Source organism: Camelina sativa, chromosome 3, assembly GCF_030686135.1.
Source record: "Camelina sativa cultivar CO46 ecotype springtype chromosome 3, ASM3068613v1".
Classification (NCBI taxonomy): Eukaryota; Viridiplantae; Streptophyta; class Magnoliopsida; order Brassicales; family Brassicaceae; genus Camelina; species Camelina sativa.
This window is the reverse complement of record NC_141882.1, coordinates 29614507-29631494: the sequence shown is the minus strand read 5'-3', so window position 1 is coordinate 29631494 and position 16988 is coordinate 29614507. Positions and strand designations below refer to the sequence as shown.

The 16988-nt window shown below is 36.1% G+C and overlaps 3 protein-coding genes and 1 pseudogene across 5 annotated transcripts; 2 read left to right on the top strand and 2 right to left on the bottom strand.

Annotated features, from left to right (window-relative positions):
• Positions 1-99: 99 nt before the first annotated feature.
• Positions 100-3040, top strand: LOC104778256 (uncharacterized). Of its 2 annotated transcripts, none has more exons than XM_010502654.3 (8): positions 100-599; positions 676-783; positions 880-962; positions 1190-1623; positions 1708-1871; positions 1984-2069; positions 2172-2302; positions 2398-3040. In XM_010502654.3, exons 1-8 carry the CDS (start codon positions 270-272, stop codon positions 2883-2885), a joined length of 1824 nt encoding a protein of 607 aa, XP_010500956.2. In that variant the 5' UTR covers positions 100-269; the 3' UTR covers positions 2886-3040. The 2 variants fall into 2 exon arrangements, with proteins under 2 accessions (XP_010500956.2, XP_010500957.2); XM_010502655.3 differs by having other exon boundaries at positions 119-599; positions 676-766.
• Positions 3041-3117: 77 nt separating this feature from the next.
• Positions 3118-6404, bottom strand: LOC104778255 (uncharacterized). Of its 2 annotated transcripts, none has more exons than XM_087507065.1 (7): positions 6179-6404; positions 5809-5950; positions 4601-5294; positions 4138-4523; positions 3937-4041; positions 3613-3780; positions 3118-3516 (listed from the first exon to the last, which is right to left on the bottom strand). In XM_087507065.1, the coding sequence occupies exons 3-7, from the start codon at positions 5271-5273 to the stop codon at positions 3370-3372; spliced, it is 1479 nt and encodes a 492-aa protein (XP_087363191.1). In that variant the 5' UTR covers positions 5274-5294; positions 5809-5950; positions 6179-6404; the 3' UTR covers positions 3118-3369. The 2 variants fall into 2 exon arrangements, with proteins under 2 accessions (XP_087363191.1, XP_087363192.1); XM_087507066.1 differs by having other exon boundaries at positions 6082-6252.
• Positions 6405-9298: 2894 nt separating this feature from the next.
• Positions 9299-11892, top strand: LOC147947857 (uncharacterized; annotated as a pseudogene).
• Positions 11893-14071: 2179 nt separating this feature from the next.
• On the bottom strand, positions 14072-15573 carry LOC104778254 (uncharacterized). The gene is made up of 2 exons (XM_010502652.3): positions 14601-15573; positions 14072-14502 (listed from the first exon to the last, which is right to left on the bottom strand). The coding sequence occupies exons 1-2, from the start codon at positions 15318-15320 to the stop codon at positions 14212-14214; spliced, it is 1011 nt and encodes a 336-aa protein (XP_010500954.2). The 5' UTR covers positions 15321-15573; the 3' UTR covers positions 14072-14211.
• Between the last annotated feature and the right edge of the window lie 1415 nt (positions 15574-16988).

Below are 16988 nucleotides of genomic sequence, written 5' to 3'. Positions count from 1 at the left end.
CTGTTCGGGTGAACCGAACCGAAAACCGATTGCCAATTCTAATTGCTGCCGGTCGGTTTATCCCTTATAACCGAACCCGAACCGAACACTCAAAATCTTGGTTCGGGTCGGTTCCGTTAATAATCCCAGGGCTTCTCCTCTCCCTCTCTCTTTCTGCTCCCAGGGTGGTGGTATGCTATGGTATTAGGGTTTTGGATTCTCTAATTCTTCCAAAACCCTAATAGCTTCTGGTTGTTGATTTGATTCACACGAAGAAGATTTTGGGGATAATGGTATTGGTAGAAACCGAAGAGAAATCTGATAAGTTTGAAGACATTAAAGCTACTAAGCGTCGTCGTGTGCGTAGCTCAGATATTGTTGACTCTATCGTCTCAGATAAACAAAAGTTCAAGAGAGTTCATCTCTGTAGGGCAAAACCATCTTATCTTCTGAGTCTTGGACCAAAGGCAAGCAGAAGCGAGTATCTCAATAGATTACCAGGGATCCTTCGTGAGTTACTTCGTAGGAGAAACTGGAGTGATGCAAGTCGTGTGCTTTCTGTTCTGATGAAAGGCACAATTAAAGATCCTTGTCCGAAGATGAACCGTCTCAAATACGAGGTCTTTTTGAGTTCCAAGGTTTTTGCCTTTATATGATGAAATGGTTCTTTATTGTTTCTTCTTTTGTTTTTGGCAGGCTCATATACAAATTGTGAATCACTCGGAAACTAAGAAAAACAAAGCCGATGAGATTGGAAGAATATATGATACTTGGATTGGGCAGATTGGTAAACAACATAAAGAGGTTCCTTTTTTAGATTTGTAATTCGTTTACTTGATTGTGTGGACATATTAGTCTAAGGCTCGAGGATAACATTGAGTTACTTGGTCATTTGAACAGGAGAGACTCTTGGTTTGGTACGAGCAAATTTGTCATTTTATTGAGCATGATATGAACACTGATGCCAATAGTGCTGCAATCAGGTACGATTGATATCTTCTTGAACTAGTTTTTAATAGGATGTTGAGGTTTCTGTAGTTTGCATTTGATAGTTTCAGTGCACATGTTATCTTGTAATTGTGTATGTTGATAGTCTTTATGTTTACAATGATACAATCTTTATCCACCAATGGAATAGTTCCACCTTCCTGAGGTGGTCTGCTACGTTTCTGCTTGGGTTAATATTGAACTCTGTTTTATCTTTTGGTAGTTTGATGCAGAACCGTGATTTCGGAATGCTTCCACGGGCCAATCTTTTTATAGGAATCACATTCTACAAGATGTGGTGTAGTAAATTCTTGAAGGATTTACAGCCTGAAGAGGCAGATGACAACGAAAGTGTATCCAATATGTCGGGATCAAGATCTCATGATAGTCTGGTTGAGGGTTCAGGTAGGGATGAGTCGGTTTGCTCTACGGCGTCAGAGGTTTCTGCTAGAAACGATTCAGAGACTTCCGTCATGTATTGTAAAAAAGATTCCCATTTGTCCATCAGTGACTCAGGAACAAAAATGGATACGAAGGTAAAATTAAAGAGTACTCCGCATGTTACCACTTCACCACAACTCTATGCAGCCTCTGAAGAAAACGAAGGCTCTTTGCGAGATGGAGCTGAATTTGATCCCACCGTTATTAATATTCTTGGTTAGTACTGAGAATTTCTTTTTGCATTACGCTATAATCTATAACCACGTCTGTTGAATCTATGGTTTTTTTTTTCAATGTTAGGCGACATGGATCCGTGGTTGCTTCCCTTAAAACCGCCAGAAGATCCTGATTGCTACATAAAGATTGTCAATGATACTTATTATAAAGAAGCTGTCAAATATATGCGGCAAACTCTTCAGTCCCCGCCTCATGTATCTTTGGCTGCATTACATCCACTTGTACATGTAAAAACTGATTTAATTATTTTTGCTTATGTGTCTCATAATGTCCTCATGTTCATCCCTTAAAAGCTGGAATGTCTCGCACTAATTACATGTTTGTTTTTTCCTTTTCTAGCTTCTGTTATTTGGAGGTCATGTAGATGAAGCAATGAAAATGGTCGAGGAGATGTGCAGGAAGGTACATGACATAAAACCTTTCAGGTACCAAGATATATTTTTCATTCTCTCGCCCGCCTTAGGAATTTAGAATCTGGTATCAAAGGATTTTCTGAAGTGGGTTTTGGTTCTTTTGTTCAACTGTAGGATTAAGGCCCTAATGATGGAGAAATTTCATCGTAACAGCGACATGCTTGCAAAATCCTATGAAGATATCTTAAAGATTGATCCTAGTTGTGTAACTACCCTTAAGAAGCTTATTGGAATGTGCATGGAAGGTACTTAATATCAATCCATCAGACACCTTTTAGCCTTAAGACCTTGAATCCTGCCTAAGTTGTTAATAATACCATCTGTTTTTAATTACCTGCAGATGAGTATAGTAGACAGTCGCTAATCGAGATGATAGCATTGCATGTAGAAGCTTCTTTTCCTGAGCCTGAAATCTGGAAGGAGTTGGCCTCTTGCTTCAGTCACTTCGTTGAAAATCTTGATGAAGACAGAATGTCTGTATGCCTTGACGACAGATCTGGAGATAAACGGAACCAACAAACATATTCTGTTCGATACAACCCGACACCAAAAATGTTCACCAGTACATTATGGGCTCTTCGGGCTAAGTGGTGGCTGAACCGCCATTTCTCCCCTGAAATGCTCGAGACAGAAATTAAAAACGGTATGTTAATAGGAGACTGGGAGATGATGAGTTACAAAGCGGCATGTGCAAGTCACATCTACGGACGAGACTTTGGTTATGTAACAAAAGTTTACGAACTGTTGAAGAGTAGCAACAACAGAGAGTTTTTCAACTTCTTGCGAGAACACAGAAGGAACTGGAACAAGATTTACAATTTTGAATAGTGTTATTTTTTTTGCCAAACAATTTTGAGTGTGTGAACCCATTATTTTTAGTTTTACATGATAGAAGATGTATATCGATTTTGAGTAACTACTAACACTTTTGAGTTTTGACTGTAAATTTGTAAAATGATATGCAAATGACTAATCAAGATAAAGATCATTAAAGCCTAAGCAAGCAAATGACAAGAAAACAAGAGAAGTAACTAACTGTTATAAGAAAAAGAACCTAAAATAAACAAATTAGCCTGTACACTTTTCATTATCACGTAGCCAAGAAACCAATTAAAAGATGACAGTTTTTGACCATTCACACATATTTTATGTGCACAAAAGAAAGAAAAAAAAAAGTACAAATTTACAGAAAATTCTTTTGGAGCTGAAAACAAACCCAAATTCTGTTTTCTTCTCTTCTTTAAAAGTCTCCTTCTATATATAAATATATTTATATAAACCCAATAAGATTAGATGATAACCATTCTTCTTCCTATACCTTTCTCTTCTCCATAACCAGTGCCTCTGATTTACAGATTGGGCAGACGTTCTTCACAATCAGCCATTTCTCCAAGCATTCCGCATGATACTCGTGCCCACAATCCAAAGTCGCAATCTTTTCTTCGTTCTTGAAGCTTTCCTGTAAAGAAATATATTGAGAGGAATCTTTAGCGCTCTAAATTCAAGCCTTGTGCAGCCATTAAAAAGTTTTGAGAGTAAGTTGGCTATTTTTTACCTGACATATTGTGCACGGTTCAGTTTCTGAATCCTTAGTTCTTGGAGACGACGACTCTATTTCAAGGTTGATTCCAGAACATATTCTTGTTTTCAAATGATTCTTAACATCTTCCTCTGGCAAACCAGTGTTTACGGTTCCAATTCGCTCACTCAACGCAAGCAGGTCCTGTTCAAACCCCAGATTTTCAAGTCAGATCAACAAAATGATCAAAGAAAATTGCATTGTGGATTCTCAAGCTCAGACTAAACCCAAGATAAAAGACTGTAACTTTTAGCTCCAATCTCTGATAACTACATAGGTAAAGAGTGATGATGGGATCACCTCGTAAGACATTTCCTCGATGTCCAATCGCATATCTCGATGATGATCAATGTGATTATTTCCAGAACCACCAAGGAAGTCACCAAACTCCAAAAGCGCAACTTCCTACACACATTGTGGAGAACCAAAGATACAGAACCTTGAGCAAGACGGAAATGGAAAGATATGGGACAGACAAATTAAGGCAAGAAAGTTACATACATCATCAGGCATCACTCTAAGCCGAGGAACTCCTCCACGGTGCTGTCTAAGAGTTGCTACAGGTACAGAATCATCTCGTTGATGATGCTGGTATATCCGAAACCCGGTTGGTTGAACCGGACCCACATGACTCGAACCCATCTCTGAGCCCGGGGGACCGCTATTCATTGTGTTCTGAGGAGCAAAACCCCCAGGAGGAACTCTGTATGAAGCTGGAGAAGCCATGTGAGGATATAATGTGGCGTTCTGGCCTCTCACGCCTTGTACAGGAGGAGGTGCCGGGTGATGACTATAATAGTGGTCCCTCGGGTTTAACTGTGAAGGATACATAAATGCTGTAGGGTTTCTGCTACTAGACTCTATGGAACCAGCGACAATGTTACTACCTGAAAGGGCAATCAAAGATAGTAAATAAGATTACGAATTTCAAAACTTTAAAAAGAGTTTGTGTGTTAATAGGTACCGTGCATGTAAGGTGTGTGAGGCCAAAACGAAGGTGAGCCATCAGATCTACCATGGTGCTGATCATACCAGATTGAGCCAGGAGGTGGAAAAGGATGATGACCTGCATAGTTTCCTGGAATGAAGTTATTTGGAGCATGAGGAGGAGGAACAGGGTTCACTGTAACAGCTCCTGGTCTGTTCCTAGCGCCTCCAAAAGGTGCTATTGTCTCTGGTGTGTTGAATGGAGCTGCTAAGGTACTTAAATATGGAGGTTGTCCGGGTATTCCTTCAGCGTTCTTTCGTTTATATGTCCCTCTTGTGTGATCCATAAAATGAGCATTTCTTTCGTATTCATGATCAGGACTTACTCCAACTACACCGTGATTGCTTGAAGATGGTAACTGACCTGGAGGAGCCTGAAATGCCACATAGGGAACATATAAATTCGTTGGAGCACGCTGATGAGGATGATGCTGGTACTGAGGAAGCCCGTAGAACATTGCTGAGTTGTCATAAGCTGGGTCTTGAAGAGAATGAGGTTCTAAATTAGGAACATTTGCAACCATGGCAGGGATACTAATATCCGGTTGTTGGGGAAAGCTGCCTAAAAGGATGCAAGGTTCTGGTTGGAGAGAAGCTTGAGATTGCTGCTGCTCCATTTCTAAATCAACAGTCCTATTTCTTTGTCCCATTTCGCTTGCTGCAGAAGCCCTCTGATAGGGTTTTGTATTCATAGAAACATCAACAACCATATGGTGACACAACAAAGCATACGACTGAGTAAGAAATCAAACATCTTGATTCCCACCAATGCAACATTTTCACATCTCAAGCTGATACTAAAAAAAAAACTAAGCCATCACATTGTCATATGCACATGTAAACTGCTGAGTTTGGGAAATAAGTAAGGAAACCAAAGCATACAAAACACATGAATCTCCTTTGATTCAGCCTCAGAAACCGTATTCTCGGAGGATTGCATTAGTGCATTCTCAAACTCATGGGAATAGGGTAACATTCTCAATTATCATTTTTTCCACCAAAATCAAAACAAAAAGACTAAAACTTTAGCTGCAGAAACCAAAAACCAAATTCACAAAACAATAACAATGCAAAAAAAAAAGATCATAACTTTCTTACAAAAACAAAAACAGGAAACTAGCCAAACCCATGCCTAACTAGAATCAGGAGCAAAAATTAAGCAGAAACAAAGAACAAAGTTCAAACCTTGAGAACATTAAGATTGTGAGAGAGAGAGAGAGAGAAAGACAAAAGCTTTCAATGGGGGCTGAGCAAACAGCAGCAAAAGACACAAAGAGTTGCTAAATTTTCCTGAGAATCCGAAACCAACAAAAAAAAAAGAAACTCCCTGCAAAAAGATAAAACCAAAATCAACGAATGATCAAAAGAGATTACAAATTCATAAAAACAAAACTGACCAAGAACAATGCAATTTCTTGAGATAAACTTGATGATATAACACAATTATCAAAAACTCACCAAATAAAAAAAAATTTCCCAGGACCAAAAGAGAAACTGGGAAATATATTTATTAAAAAAAAAGAAGTTAAGAGAATCCGATTAACGTTATGATTACCTGACTTTAGAGGTTTAATCAGGGAGGGAGAGAGAGAGAGAGAGAGAGAGATCCAAAGAAAAGAAAGAGAAGAGAAGAAAGAGGAGGTGAGGGAGAGAGAAGAGAAGAAAAGAGCCGTCGGTTTCTTGATTCTAATTTCTTCTCTCACTGTGACGGAACGATGAAAATTGCTTTTTTTTTTTTTTTCGCATTTATCTTTTTTTTTTCATTTCCTATTTTTTTCATTGGATTATCTTTTTTTTTGCTTCGTATATATATATATTTTTTTTTAAATAAAAAGGGTAAAATGGTGTCCTAATTATAGACATAAACGACGTCGTAATTATGTATAAAATTCATTAATTGACTGACTTTAATCAGTACACACTTTTGATATCATTTCTTATGTTTTGGGTGTTTTTATTATAGCTGATGGATGAAGCATGCCAACCATTAATTAAGAATGATTTATTAGCTAAGATATCAAAGTTTTAAATCAATGTAGATTTTTTTTTCTAAAAAAAAAAATATACTAAAATGTATTTTTGTTATTCATTAAATGATCCACATTGAGATGCTTTTGTTATTTTTTTCTTTGGTGAAGTGTATAAGTGAAAGTTTCTGAATGTGTTTATATGCATTAGATAGATTTTGAGCAAAGTTATTAATTGTTTGGATTTTTTCATTTTTGTTAAGACAAGCTTTGGGGGAAGTGTCCCCATGTGCTTTCTTTGTTGAACCAGCTTGACACTAATTATGCCCAATATTAATTTAGAATTTATGGGCTACACAACTTTGTGAACTATCTAAAATGTATGTACATACACACCACATCCCATCTCTAATGCGTTGTATAGTTATCTAATTTAATGATGTGTATTCTCCTTGTTGGTGGAACAGGCCTTAAATTTTTTTGTTTTGTTACTCCCCAAAACTTTTTTGATTATGTCATATGTTTATAAACTTATAATTCCCAATGAATTGATTGGTTTATGTTTTTCATCATATATATATATACTACTTTTAGATTCATTAAAATTGCATATCCAAAATCCAAACACGTCATTTTAAAATGATGGTTTTTATTGATCTTATTTCAAATTAAATTACATTTGAAAGTTTGTAACCAAAAACTACGTCAGCTAAGATATACGTTTGACTTTTTTTTTGTCAAACATATACTAGTAGAATGAATTCGACATACACTTAAATCTATGACATCGTTCTTAGTGTATTTGATTGATATGCCAACAATATATCTCGAATTCATCGTCACTTGTTTGTATAATAATCTAATAGTAAAAAAGTTTTGATATGGTATAATACGCGAAGTAAGCCGTACAAAATAACACTAGCCATACACGTTACGTATATGTTGAGAAAATCAAGTGTAGCTTAAAAATTGTTAATCACGAATTTATAACAAAAACGATAAATATAATTTTTGGGGTTATAACATTGCTTCCAACTGTAGAGTTTGGATCAGATTCTTTCTACTGTCTTAAACCCACGAAGAGAATATGCTCTTTTATTCCCTCTTTTTTTTTGCTATTTCTTTAATTATCGACTGTATTAGCCACATGCATCAAATAACGAAATGGAAAAACAAAAACGATATGTAACGAACACAATGCAATGACCGATTAGAACGAAAGTGATCTGTGAATTATCACATCGATAATATTTTGTACCAATATTTCATATACCACTGCACGTGACACGTCTAACTGTTTTCTATTTCCTATTCCTATCTATTAGGATGTGGATGAATAACATTATTACTTATAATTTAAAGGGTTAATTTGTACGACCAATCAGATTATATACAAAACTGTATGCGATACACATATATGTAGTACTGAATTAAAGATTCATTTAGCAACAAAGTTAGATCGTTTTGTTATTGTATAAGCATGACATTTTTTGCTTTTTTCCTTTTGAATTTGTATAAGCATGACATTGTTCCACTATATATAGATTTTGATATTTGCGCTCGGAGAATTTGAGATATTTCTTAGTTCCTTGAAGTTAGGGTTTCAGATTTTGCTGCCGTCCCACTTCTTTAGGTGTAGTCCAAATAAGCTCTCCAAACTCAAATGTACCACTCTCTTGTGTATAGAGTTCATATAAAAAAATTAGGATTGTGCTTAAAAAAAATTAAAAAACAAAAAATTGAATGAGCTAGTAATAGTAACCAATTCTGTTTTATTGAATCAGACTTGCTTGAGCTTAAACAACAAAATAGTGAATGACCAATAGGCCCAACACAAAAAAAAAAGTACTGAAAAAAGAAGTTGTCACATTTGTGCAAGTGCAAACATAAAAAGAGTTGTCACGTCTGATTTTTTTTTTAAAGAAGGATATATTCGAGACTGATAATAAATGTATAAAATGATTTTGATTCGAAAACTATGTACGAGTGTTATCTTATCTTTAACTGCATTCGGTAAAAGACTATTCAAAATATGGACGTAATTACAAGAAAACATTCGATTTGCGAGGGAAATTTGCGACGGCAAAATGCCCTCGCAAATTTGCGACGGATTTACGAGTAGTTTGCTAGTTTAGCGAGGATACTTGCAATTCCCTCGCAAAATTTGCGACAGCAAAATCCCTCGCAAATTTGCGACGGATTTACGACAGATTTGTGATTCCGCGAAACTTCCTCGCATATTGCGACAGATTAGCGATGACATTTTCCGTAGCAAATTTGCGAGGGAGTTACAAGGGTCGATGATGTCGGCAGCCACGTTTTTCCCGAGTGTAACTGTTTTGTCGACAAAACAGTAAAAGCCTCGCAAGTCCCTTGCAAGAAAATAATATTTTAAAATATCCCTCGCAAATCCCTTGCAAATTTTCCTAGCAAATCCATAGCAACTATTTTTAGTAGGCCTATAAATAGCAAGTTTATGATCCATGGAAACCACAACACAAAATACTTCCAACAAAAACACTTTGAATACGAAAAAAATATTGTGAAAGAAAAAAAGGCTAAAAAAAAAGCCTAAACACTTTTAAATTATATAATAATGTTTGGAGGCGGGCAGCATGAGATATACACATTGCGACAGTGGATGTACAATCACAGAGATCCAGAAGCCGGTGATGTGACGAGAGAGTTGTGATGGGTTGCGCGCTTTCATGTACCAGGCGACAAACCAAGACTTTGCTCGTCAAAACGGTACAATATTTTGTCCATGTCCTAAGTGCTTCAACGATAATTATTTGGAATTTAATCTAGTGAAGAAGCATATTTATAATAGAGGATTTATGCCAAATTACTATGTATGGTTTCGTCATGGAGAGGGTTGTAGCAGTAACGTTGGAAGTAGTAGTATGAATTATGCTGTTGATCAACCTAGTAATTATGGGCATCAAGAATCTGATCAATTTGGTTTTTATGGGTATAATGAGGAAAATAGATTTCATGATATAGTTAATGATGCATTTCATGAAACTACTGCTGCATTTCCTGAGAATAATACGGAAGAACCCAACGTAGATGCACAACGTTTTTATACTATGTTAGATGCTGCAAATCAACCTATCTACGATGGATGTAGAGAAGGGCATTCTAAGTTATCATTGGCATCTAGGATGATGACAATTAAAGCTGATAATAACTTAAGTGAGAATTGCATGGATTCTTGGGCTGAACTCATTAAAGAGTATTTGCCACCTGATAATGTATCGACTGAGAACTACTATGAAATACAGAAGTTGGTTGCGAGTCTTGGATTACCATCTGAAATGATTGATGTGTGTGTTGACTATTGCATGATTTTTTGGAAAGATGATGCTAAGCTGCAGGAATGTCGGTTTTGCGGGAAGCCGAGATATCAGCCTACACAAGGAAGGACGCGAGTGTCATATAAACGTATGTGGTACTTGCCTGTTGCTGATAGATTGAAACGCCTATACCAATCAAAACGGACTGCAGCGGCAATGAGATGGCATGCAGAACATTCTACTGAAGAAGGAGAAATTACACACCCATCTGATGCAAATGCGTGGAAACATTTTCAATCGGTATATCCTGATTTTGCTCAAGAGTGTAGGAATGTTTATCTTGGGTTGTGTACAGATGGTTTTAGTCCATTTGGTATGTCAGGGAGGCAGTATTCTTTATGGCCTGTTATATTGACGCCATACAATCTTCCTCTAGATATGTGTATGCAAAGCGAATTTCTGTTCTTGAGTATTTTGGTACCAGGTCCAAAGCATCCAAAGCGATCTCTAGATATCTTCTTACAACCTCTGATTCATGAGCTGAAGCAATTGTGGTATGAAGGTGTTCAGACGTTCGATTCGTCGAGAAAACAGAATTTCAATATGCGGGCAGTGCTAATGTGGACGATTAGTGACTTCCCTGTGTACGGAATGTTATCTGGGTGGACAACACACAGAAGATTATCATGTCCTTATTGTATGGAACGTACCAAGGCATTTCAGTTAAAGTATGGGCGAAAACCTTGTTGGTTTGATTGTCATCATCGGTTTCTTCCCTTGCATCATCCGTACCGGAGGAACAAGAAGTTGTTTACAAAGAATAAAGTTGTTCGTGTTCCTCCACCAACTTATGTTTCTGGAAATGATTTATTTGAGCAGATTGATTACTATGGAGCTCAAGAAACCTGTAAACGTGGGGGTAACTATCACACACCAGCAAACATGCCAAATGGATATGGAAGCGCTCAGAATTGGCACAAGCAGAGTATTTTTTGAGAGCTTCCATATTGGAAAGATCTTCTATTGCGGCACAATCTTGACGTGATGCACATCGAGAAAAACTTTTTCGATAATTTCATCGTTACGCTTCTGAATGTGCATGGTAAAACAAAAGATAGCAGGAGATCTAGGTTGGATTTGGCGGAAATATGTGCAAGGATCGAGTTACATCTTACAAGAGATGGGAAATTACCAGTACCCCAATTTCGATTGTCAACAAAGGCTAAGAAGGTGTTGTTCGAGTGGGTTAAATCTGAAGTGAAGTTTCCAGATGGATTTGTCTCTAAATTTTCAAGATGTGTAGAGCAAGGCCAAAAATTTTCAGGTATGAAGAGCCACGATTGTTATGTCTTCATGCAACGGCTACTACCATTTATATTTCTTGAGCTCTTGCCAAAACACGTTCATGAAGCTATTGCAGGTATATAAGTATATAATGATATATATATATATATATATACTTATTTAATTAATTCACCCATGAATTTGTTATTCATTGGTTGTAGGTATCGGAGTTTTTTTCTGGGACTTATGCACTAGAACATTGACCTGTGAAGTCATACAACAGTTACGAGATAATATTCCAGTGTTAATTTGTAACTTGGAGAAAATCTTTCCCCCTGCTTTTTTTGACGTGATGGAACATCTTCCAGTCCATCTACCACATGAAGCTGATCTTGGTGGCCCAGTGCAATTTCGCTGGATGTATCCTTTTGAGCGGTTTATGAAAGCTCTTAAAGCAAAGGCCAAAAATCTTGCCAGAGTTGAGGGGTCAATACATCGCCGGGACTTTAACAGAGGAAACGTCTCACTTCACATCACACTACTTTAGACCCACCGTGAGAACCAAAAAAACACGTAGTCGACGATATGATGACGGAGGCGTTGCACCTACATATAACGTTCCTGATGTTCCAGATATCTTTACTCAAATAGGAAGACTTGCTGGAAAGGTAAAGGAAGTTTGGTTGGAAGATCATAACTATTGTCGAGCAGCTCACATGTGATAACATGTGATTGTTTAGTTTGTGATAACTTCCTTGTTTAGTTTGTGATAACTTGGGATTGTTTAGTTTGTGATAACTTGCGATTGTTTGGTATGCGATCCATTGTTTTCTTTTGTATGTTTGTAACTTGTCGTTTGTTGTTTTGTTTTTAGGTTGCTCCGAAGAAGAAAAACAGAATTTTTGGGGTTGGTTCTCTGCAGTTTGAAGCGTCCACTAGCAGTAGCTGTCCGCAACCTCTGTTTCCAGCTAATGATCCGGTTATCTTGGCTCAGAAGCTTGCTGCCGCTGAGGAATGCATTCAAACCTAGGCGACTCAAATCCAAACCCAGGCGAGTCAAATCCATGAAAGTAGTCAAAGAATGCATAGCTATGATGCATACTTTGACTATCTCGCGGAAAAGGATCCTGAGTTTGCTGCCAAGTTTCGATACCCGACCAACCAACAAGGGAGCAACCCAGAAGGCACCAACCCAGAAGACACCAACCAGGAAGGTACCAACCCAGAGGGCAACACAGGTGAAACGGGAGCAGCTGGTAGCCAAACTGGGACCAGAAACGTGACCTCTCTCTCTCAATCATTTTAAGAACTCTTCTCACTTTGTTCTCATATCCCCGTGAGGGAGAAAACTTAAACATGACTTTTGTTTTGTAATATTTATGTTTTATTCTATTTTCAATTTTCAATTCTGTTCTTTTTATTTTTATTTTTTTTAACATCTAAAACATTATTCACAAAAAAAAAAATCAAACATAAAAATGTAAAATTGGTAAAAGAAAAATTAATTAAAAATGAAGAATTGCTACAAATTTGCGAATACCAACAGTACTAGGCAGATTCATATGGACGTCGCAAAGTAGTCGCAAAATTTGCGACGGATCGAACATTGCGATAGAAAAAAGTCCTTGCAATTTGCTTGACAATTGCGAGTACAAACGTCTCTCACAATGTGCGTGGGATTTGTGAGGAATATATCTCTCGTAAATTGCTTGAGATTTGCGAGGGAAAATATCCCTCGCAAATTTTGCGAAGGAATTGCGATATCAGGTTATTTGCGAGACGCGATTTGCGAGGAATAGTTGTGTCTCGCAAATCCCTTGCGACTGTCGATTTGCGAGGGAATTGCGATGGATTCTTCCAATCTCAAATCGACTGTTTTCTTGTAGTGCGTGAATGTGAATAAGAATAAGAAATTATCGTGTATAAAAATTGTAATATTCAGAAAAGTAGCTACTTGTTTTGGTTCGTTTGCACCAATTGGCTACTTGTTAGTTTATAATATACTTTTTCAGTTATTTTGTTTGGATGCTATCAAAAAGTCATAATAATCTCTCCAATATTTCTACTTGAGATTTGACCTAAAGGCACTGTTTCTTGTCATCTGTTACAGTGTAAAAAAAAATCTGATTAGATTTGTCTGTTAGTTAAACGTGTTTCTCTTTTTTTTTTCTTTCTCTGTATGGTAATTTGGTAGCAAAAATATTAATTGTAAATGTCATCAAAGTTCTTATTGGAAGTTAGCTAAACTACATCTACACGTCCTAACTATTACCCGTAATTAACGGTCCTATGTTATGAACTCATGATATAAATTTTGTTGACAAAGAAACAAATTAAAGTAAATGTAATGAGACTTCGTTTGATCCAAACTGGTTTTTGTTCATGCAATCGGTTAAGATTCACCAAAAAAATAAAAAATAAAAATAAAAACCTAACATATAATTTCTTATTACATTATTATAATATGGGAGTTGAATAAAATGCATATAGTATTGTTGTTTTGGTCTTACGAGAGAGATCTCTGCAATCAAGAACCGGTTCAATCTCGTTAGTTCCAAGTCATTACATTTTTATATTTTTTTTTTTTTTTTTTGGAGGAATTACATTTTTATATTTAACCCACCAAACACATGATTCAACGTATTTTACGTGTAATATTAAAAATACAAATGATTATTTTTTTCGAAATGCTTCTATGGAAGTCTTCAAAAATCGCAATCAAATCACAAATTATTATGTTCTTTCTTTTGGAAAAATAAATATATAGATATAAAGTTATCACTAAATTACCGATTATTATAATGTTTTTTCCCTGTTGTTTTTCTCTCATCTCCTTAATTTTCTTCATCATAATGATGAGTTTTTTTCTTGCCCCAAAAAAAAGAAAGAAGAACATCATCATCACATAAACAGAGGAATCTCATTATTTCAGGAGGGATCAGAAGACATGAAAAATAAAAAACACAAAAGAGTTCAAGATAAGAATCATCTGTACGGGATAGTGTTACAAAAGAAACACAGTTAATTAGTGTAAAACAAATCTAGCACTCTTGTCGGACATTAGTAGCTACAGCTCGAGCCCAGAACTTGATCTGATCTTTCATTTCTTTTCTTGAATCTTTCGGAACCCTAGGCGGTGTAGCCAGCCCGCTTGCGACACGTGGCTCGACCAGTTGGTCTTCATAATCTTTCAGCCTCTGAATCTCTTTGGTTGTCTCTACGCTGCTTAATGTTTTACGCAGCGTTTTGGGGATTGAGCTCCCTTGTTTGACCATAACAGTGTCTTCTGATCTCAAGCTTCTTGGTGGTCTCTGCCTTTGATTGCTTGAAGCCTGCACCAAGATTCAAACTTAAATATGTTTTTGATCAAGCTAAGTTCTCAATAACCATTACTAATTTCTCTGACATAGAGAATGATTCATTTCATTACCTTAGGAACATTATGTGAGCTAGCGAGGGCTTCACGGATCAAGAATCCCATTCTTGAGTCGTCATCCTCCTCATTATCTTCTTCTCTTCTCATGTTATTTGGCATCGTTTGAGTTCTTTGCAAACAAATCTTGACACTACTTCTTGTTTTGTTCCTTTCACTAATCCCTTTGTCACGTACCATAGTTTCCTTCTTCTGCAAGAAACGCTCACCAGACGTCGTCGGTTCTAGAACCCTAATCTTCTCGGAGAATTGCCTTGTCAGCTTATTAATCATCTTCTTTGCCTCGCGGTCCACCTCTCTTTTTTCTATCTGAGGCGGCAAAGAAGGAGCTCGGATTAACCCACGTTTTGTGGAAGCTTCTTGAATCTTCCCCGGTGCCGAACGAGATCCAGATTTGGGAAGAACCACGGGTTCCTTATTCTCCAAGGAAGAGCCAGCTTGCCTCGGTTCTTGAACCCTAATATTTTCAGAGAACTGCCTCCTCAGTTTCATCTGAGATCCGCCTTCTCTACTACCTAAAGAAGGTACCCTGATTATAGATGCTTCTAGAACCTTCTCCGAATCTGAATCTCCCATTGTTTCAGCAGAAGAAGAAGGGTAAGGATCTGAGTGACAATACCTCAAGCCTCTTGATCTCCTTGTAAATAAGTTCTCAAAGAACCAGTAATCTTCAAGAAGATCATCAATAAGTAAATCACTTGAACTTACACGATCCATGTCCTTTTCAGACAAGTGATTACAAAAGATTTTTTTAAACAAAAAAAAAAGTTAAAAAGAAGAGGACAAGAGACAGAGAGACTCTAAAAAGAGAGAAGTTGTGTTTTATAACAAAGATTGAGTCTTCTGGTTTTCCTTTGTGGGTGTATTTGTTTTGTTCATATCTGTGTTGTTTATAGTGAACATCCAATGTATTTGAAGCATCGATTCATTCTGGAGTTTTATTTGGAAGTGCCCACATGGGCAGCCTTTCTTCAATTATTATTTTTCTTATAGTTTTTATTTATTTACTATATCTGTGTAGAGTGAATATATTGGTTTTTGAATAGAATATTTTAAGGATTTTCCAAGTAAAAATAATGCTGAAATTGGAACTTAATTATTACAGGATAAAATAGTTACAACTTACACAACAATAAAGTCAACTAAATAAATAGAGTATAGGTATAGTGAAAGTCATGTGAATATCTCTTTAGCCAAAACAAAAAAAAACTTACGTGATTAAAGAGGTATCTAAAGTGGATAATAAAATACATAATTTTGGCAACAACTAAACTATAAGAAAGAAAAAAGTTTCAACAAAGTTATGATTGCTTAAGGGACGGCATAATAATTAATCACTGTCAGAATAGTCCACAAAGACATGTGATTTCTCTGTTTATATACATTAGTAATAACCGTATTACGTAGTGTGTCATAATAAAAAGATTTTGAAACATGTATTTGGAGAAAAAAATACAAAGAATTTGATTATTTAAAGTATCATAATCAGTTGAAAAAAAAAACAATAATCACGAGTTTTCTAGTCTCTAGATGTCCGTCAAAAAGCCGCAATGTTTTTGTATAGTTGACAAGTGGTTCAATTAGTAAGAACGAACGATAGTATAATACTATTTTAATATGAGTTGAATAAATGAATATATATGATGGATTTGATTGTTGATTGTTTTATTTTTGTTTGTAATCACGTGGATATGATTAGAAAGTGACGAATTTTAAGATACTCAAATATTTGGTCAATTTTTACTTTCTTTCTTGTAGTTTATACTTTTTTTTTTTTGAAAAAGGCTTAATGTAGTTTATACTTATAGCGCCTAATTAATCTTTCGCGTGCTGCCAAATCAAAGCATTTATTTGATATCTTCCTTCGTAAATGAAGAATGTTTCACAATAATCCTACTTGTACGTATAATATAACAAGATACTACAAACTTAAGCCGCAAATAATGATTTAAGATTTCTGTAAATGTCACATTGACACTAAAATATTCCCAAATAGAAAATTATAAAAAGAACAGTTGGGCTTTTCTCCTCCCACTAGATCAAATGCTTTGGATATGATTTGCTCTCTGAAATTTTCAGCAATTAAAGTGTTTCTGCTTTCTAGTTATGTGAAACCTTTGTTCACTTGTGTCCTTGTATACTAGTATTTTTTTGTTTATACTAAAAGTGTTCTTCGATTTCAAGTCACGGCAAATAAAGGTATTCAAACTTTTGATTTAGTAAAATGCGCTATTGGGCCTAATAACCGGCGACATTTCGTTATTACTCGGGAAGTAAAAATGGTGAGCAAATTTTATTTTTTCATCATTTATACTACAAGTCGCTTAAAATTTGATTTGAAACCTAAGGTCCTAAGCAATAAAAAAAGAGATTCATGTTTTTAAG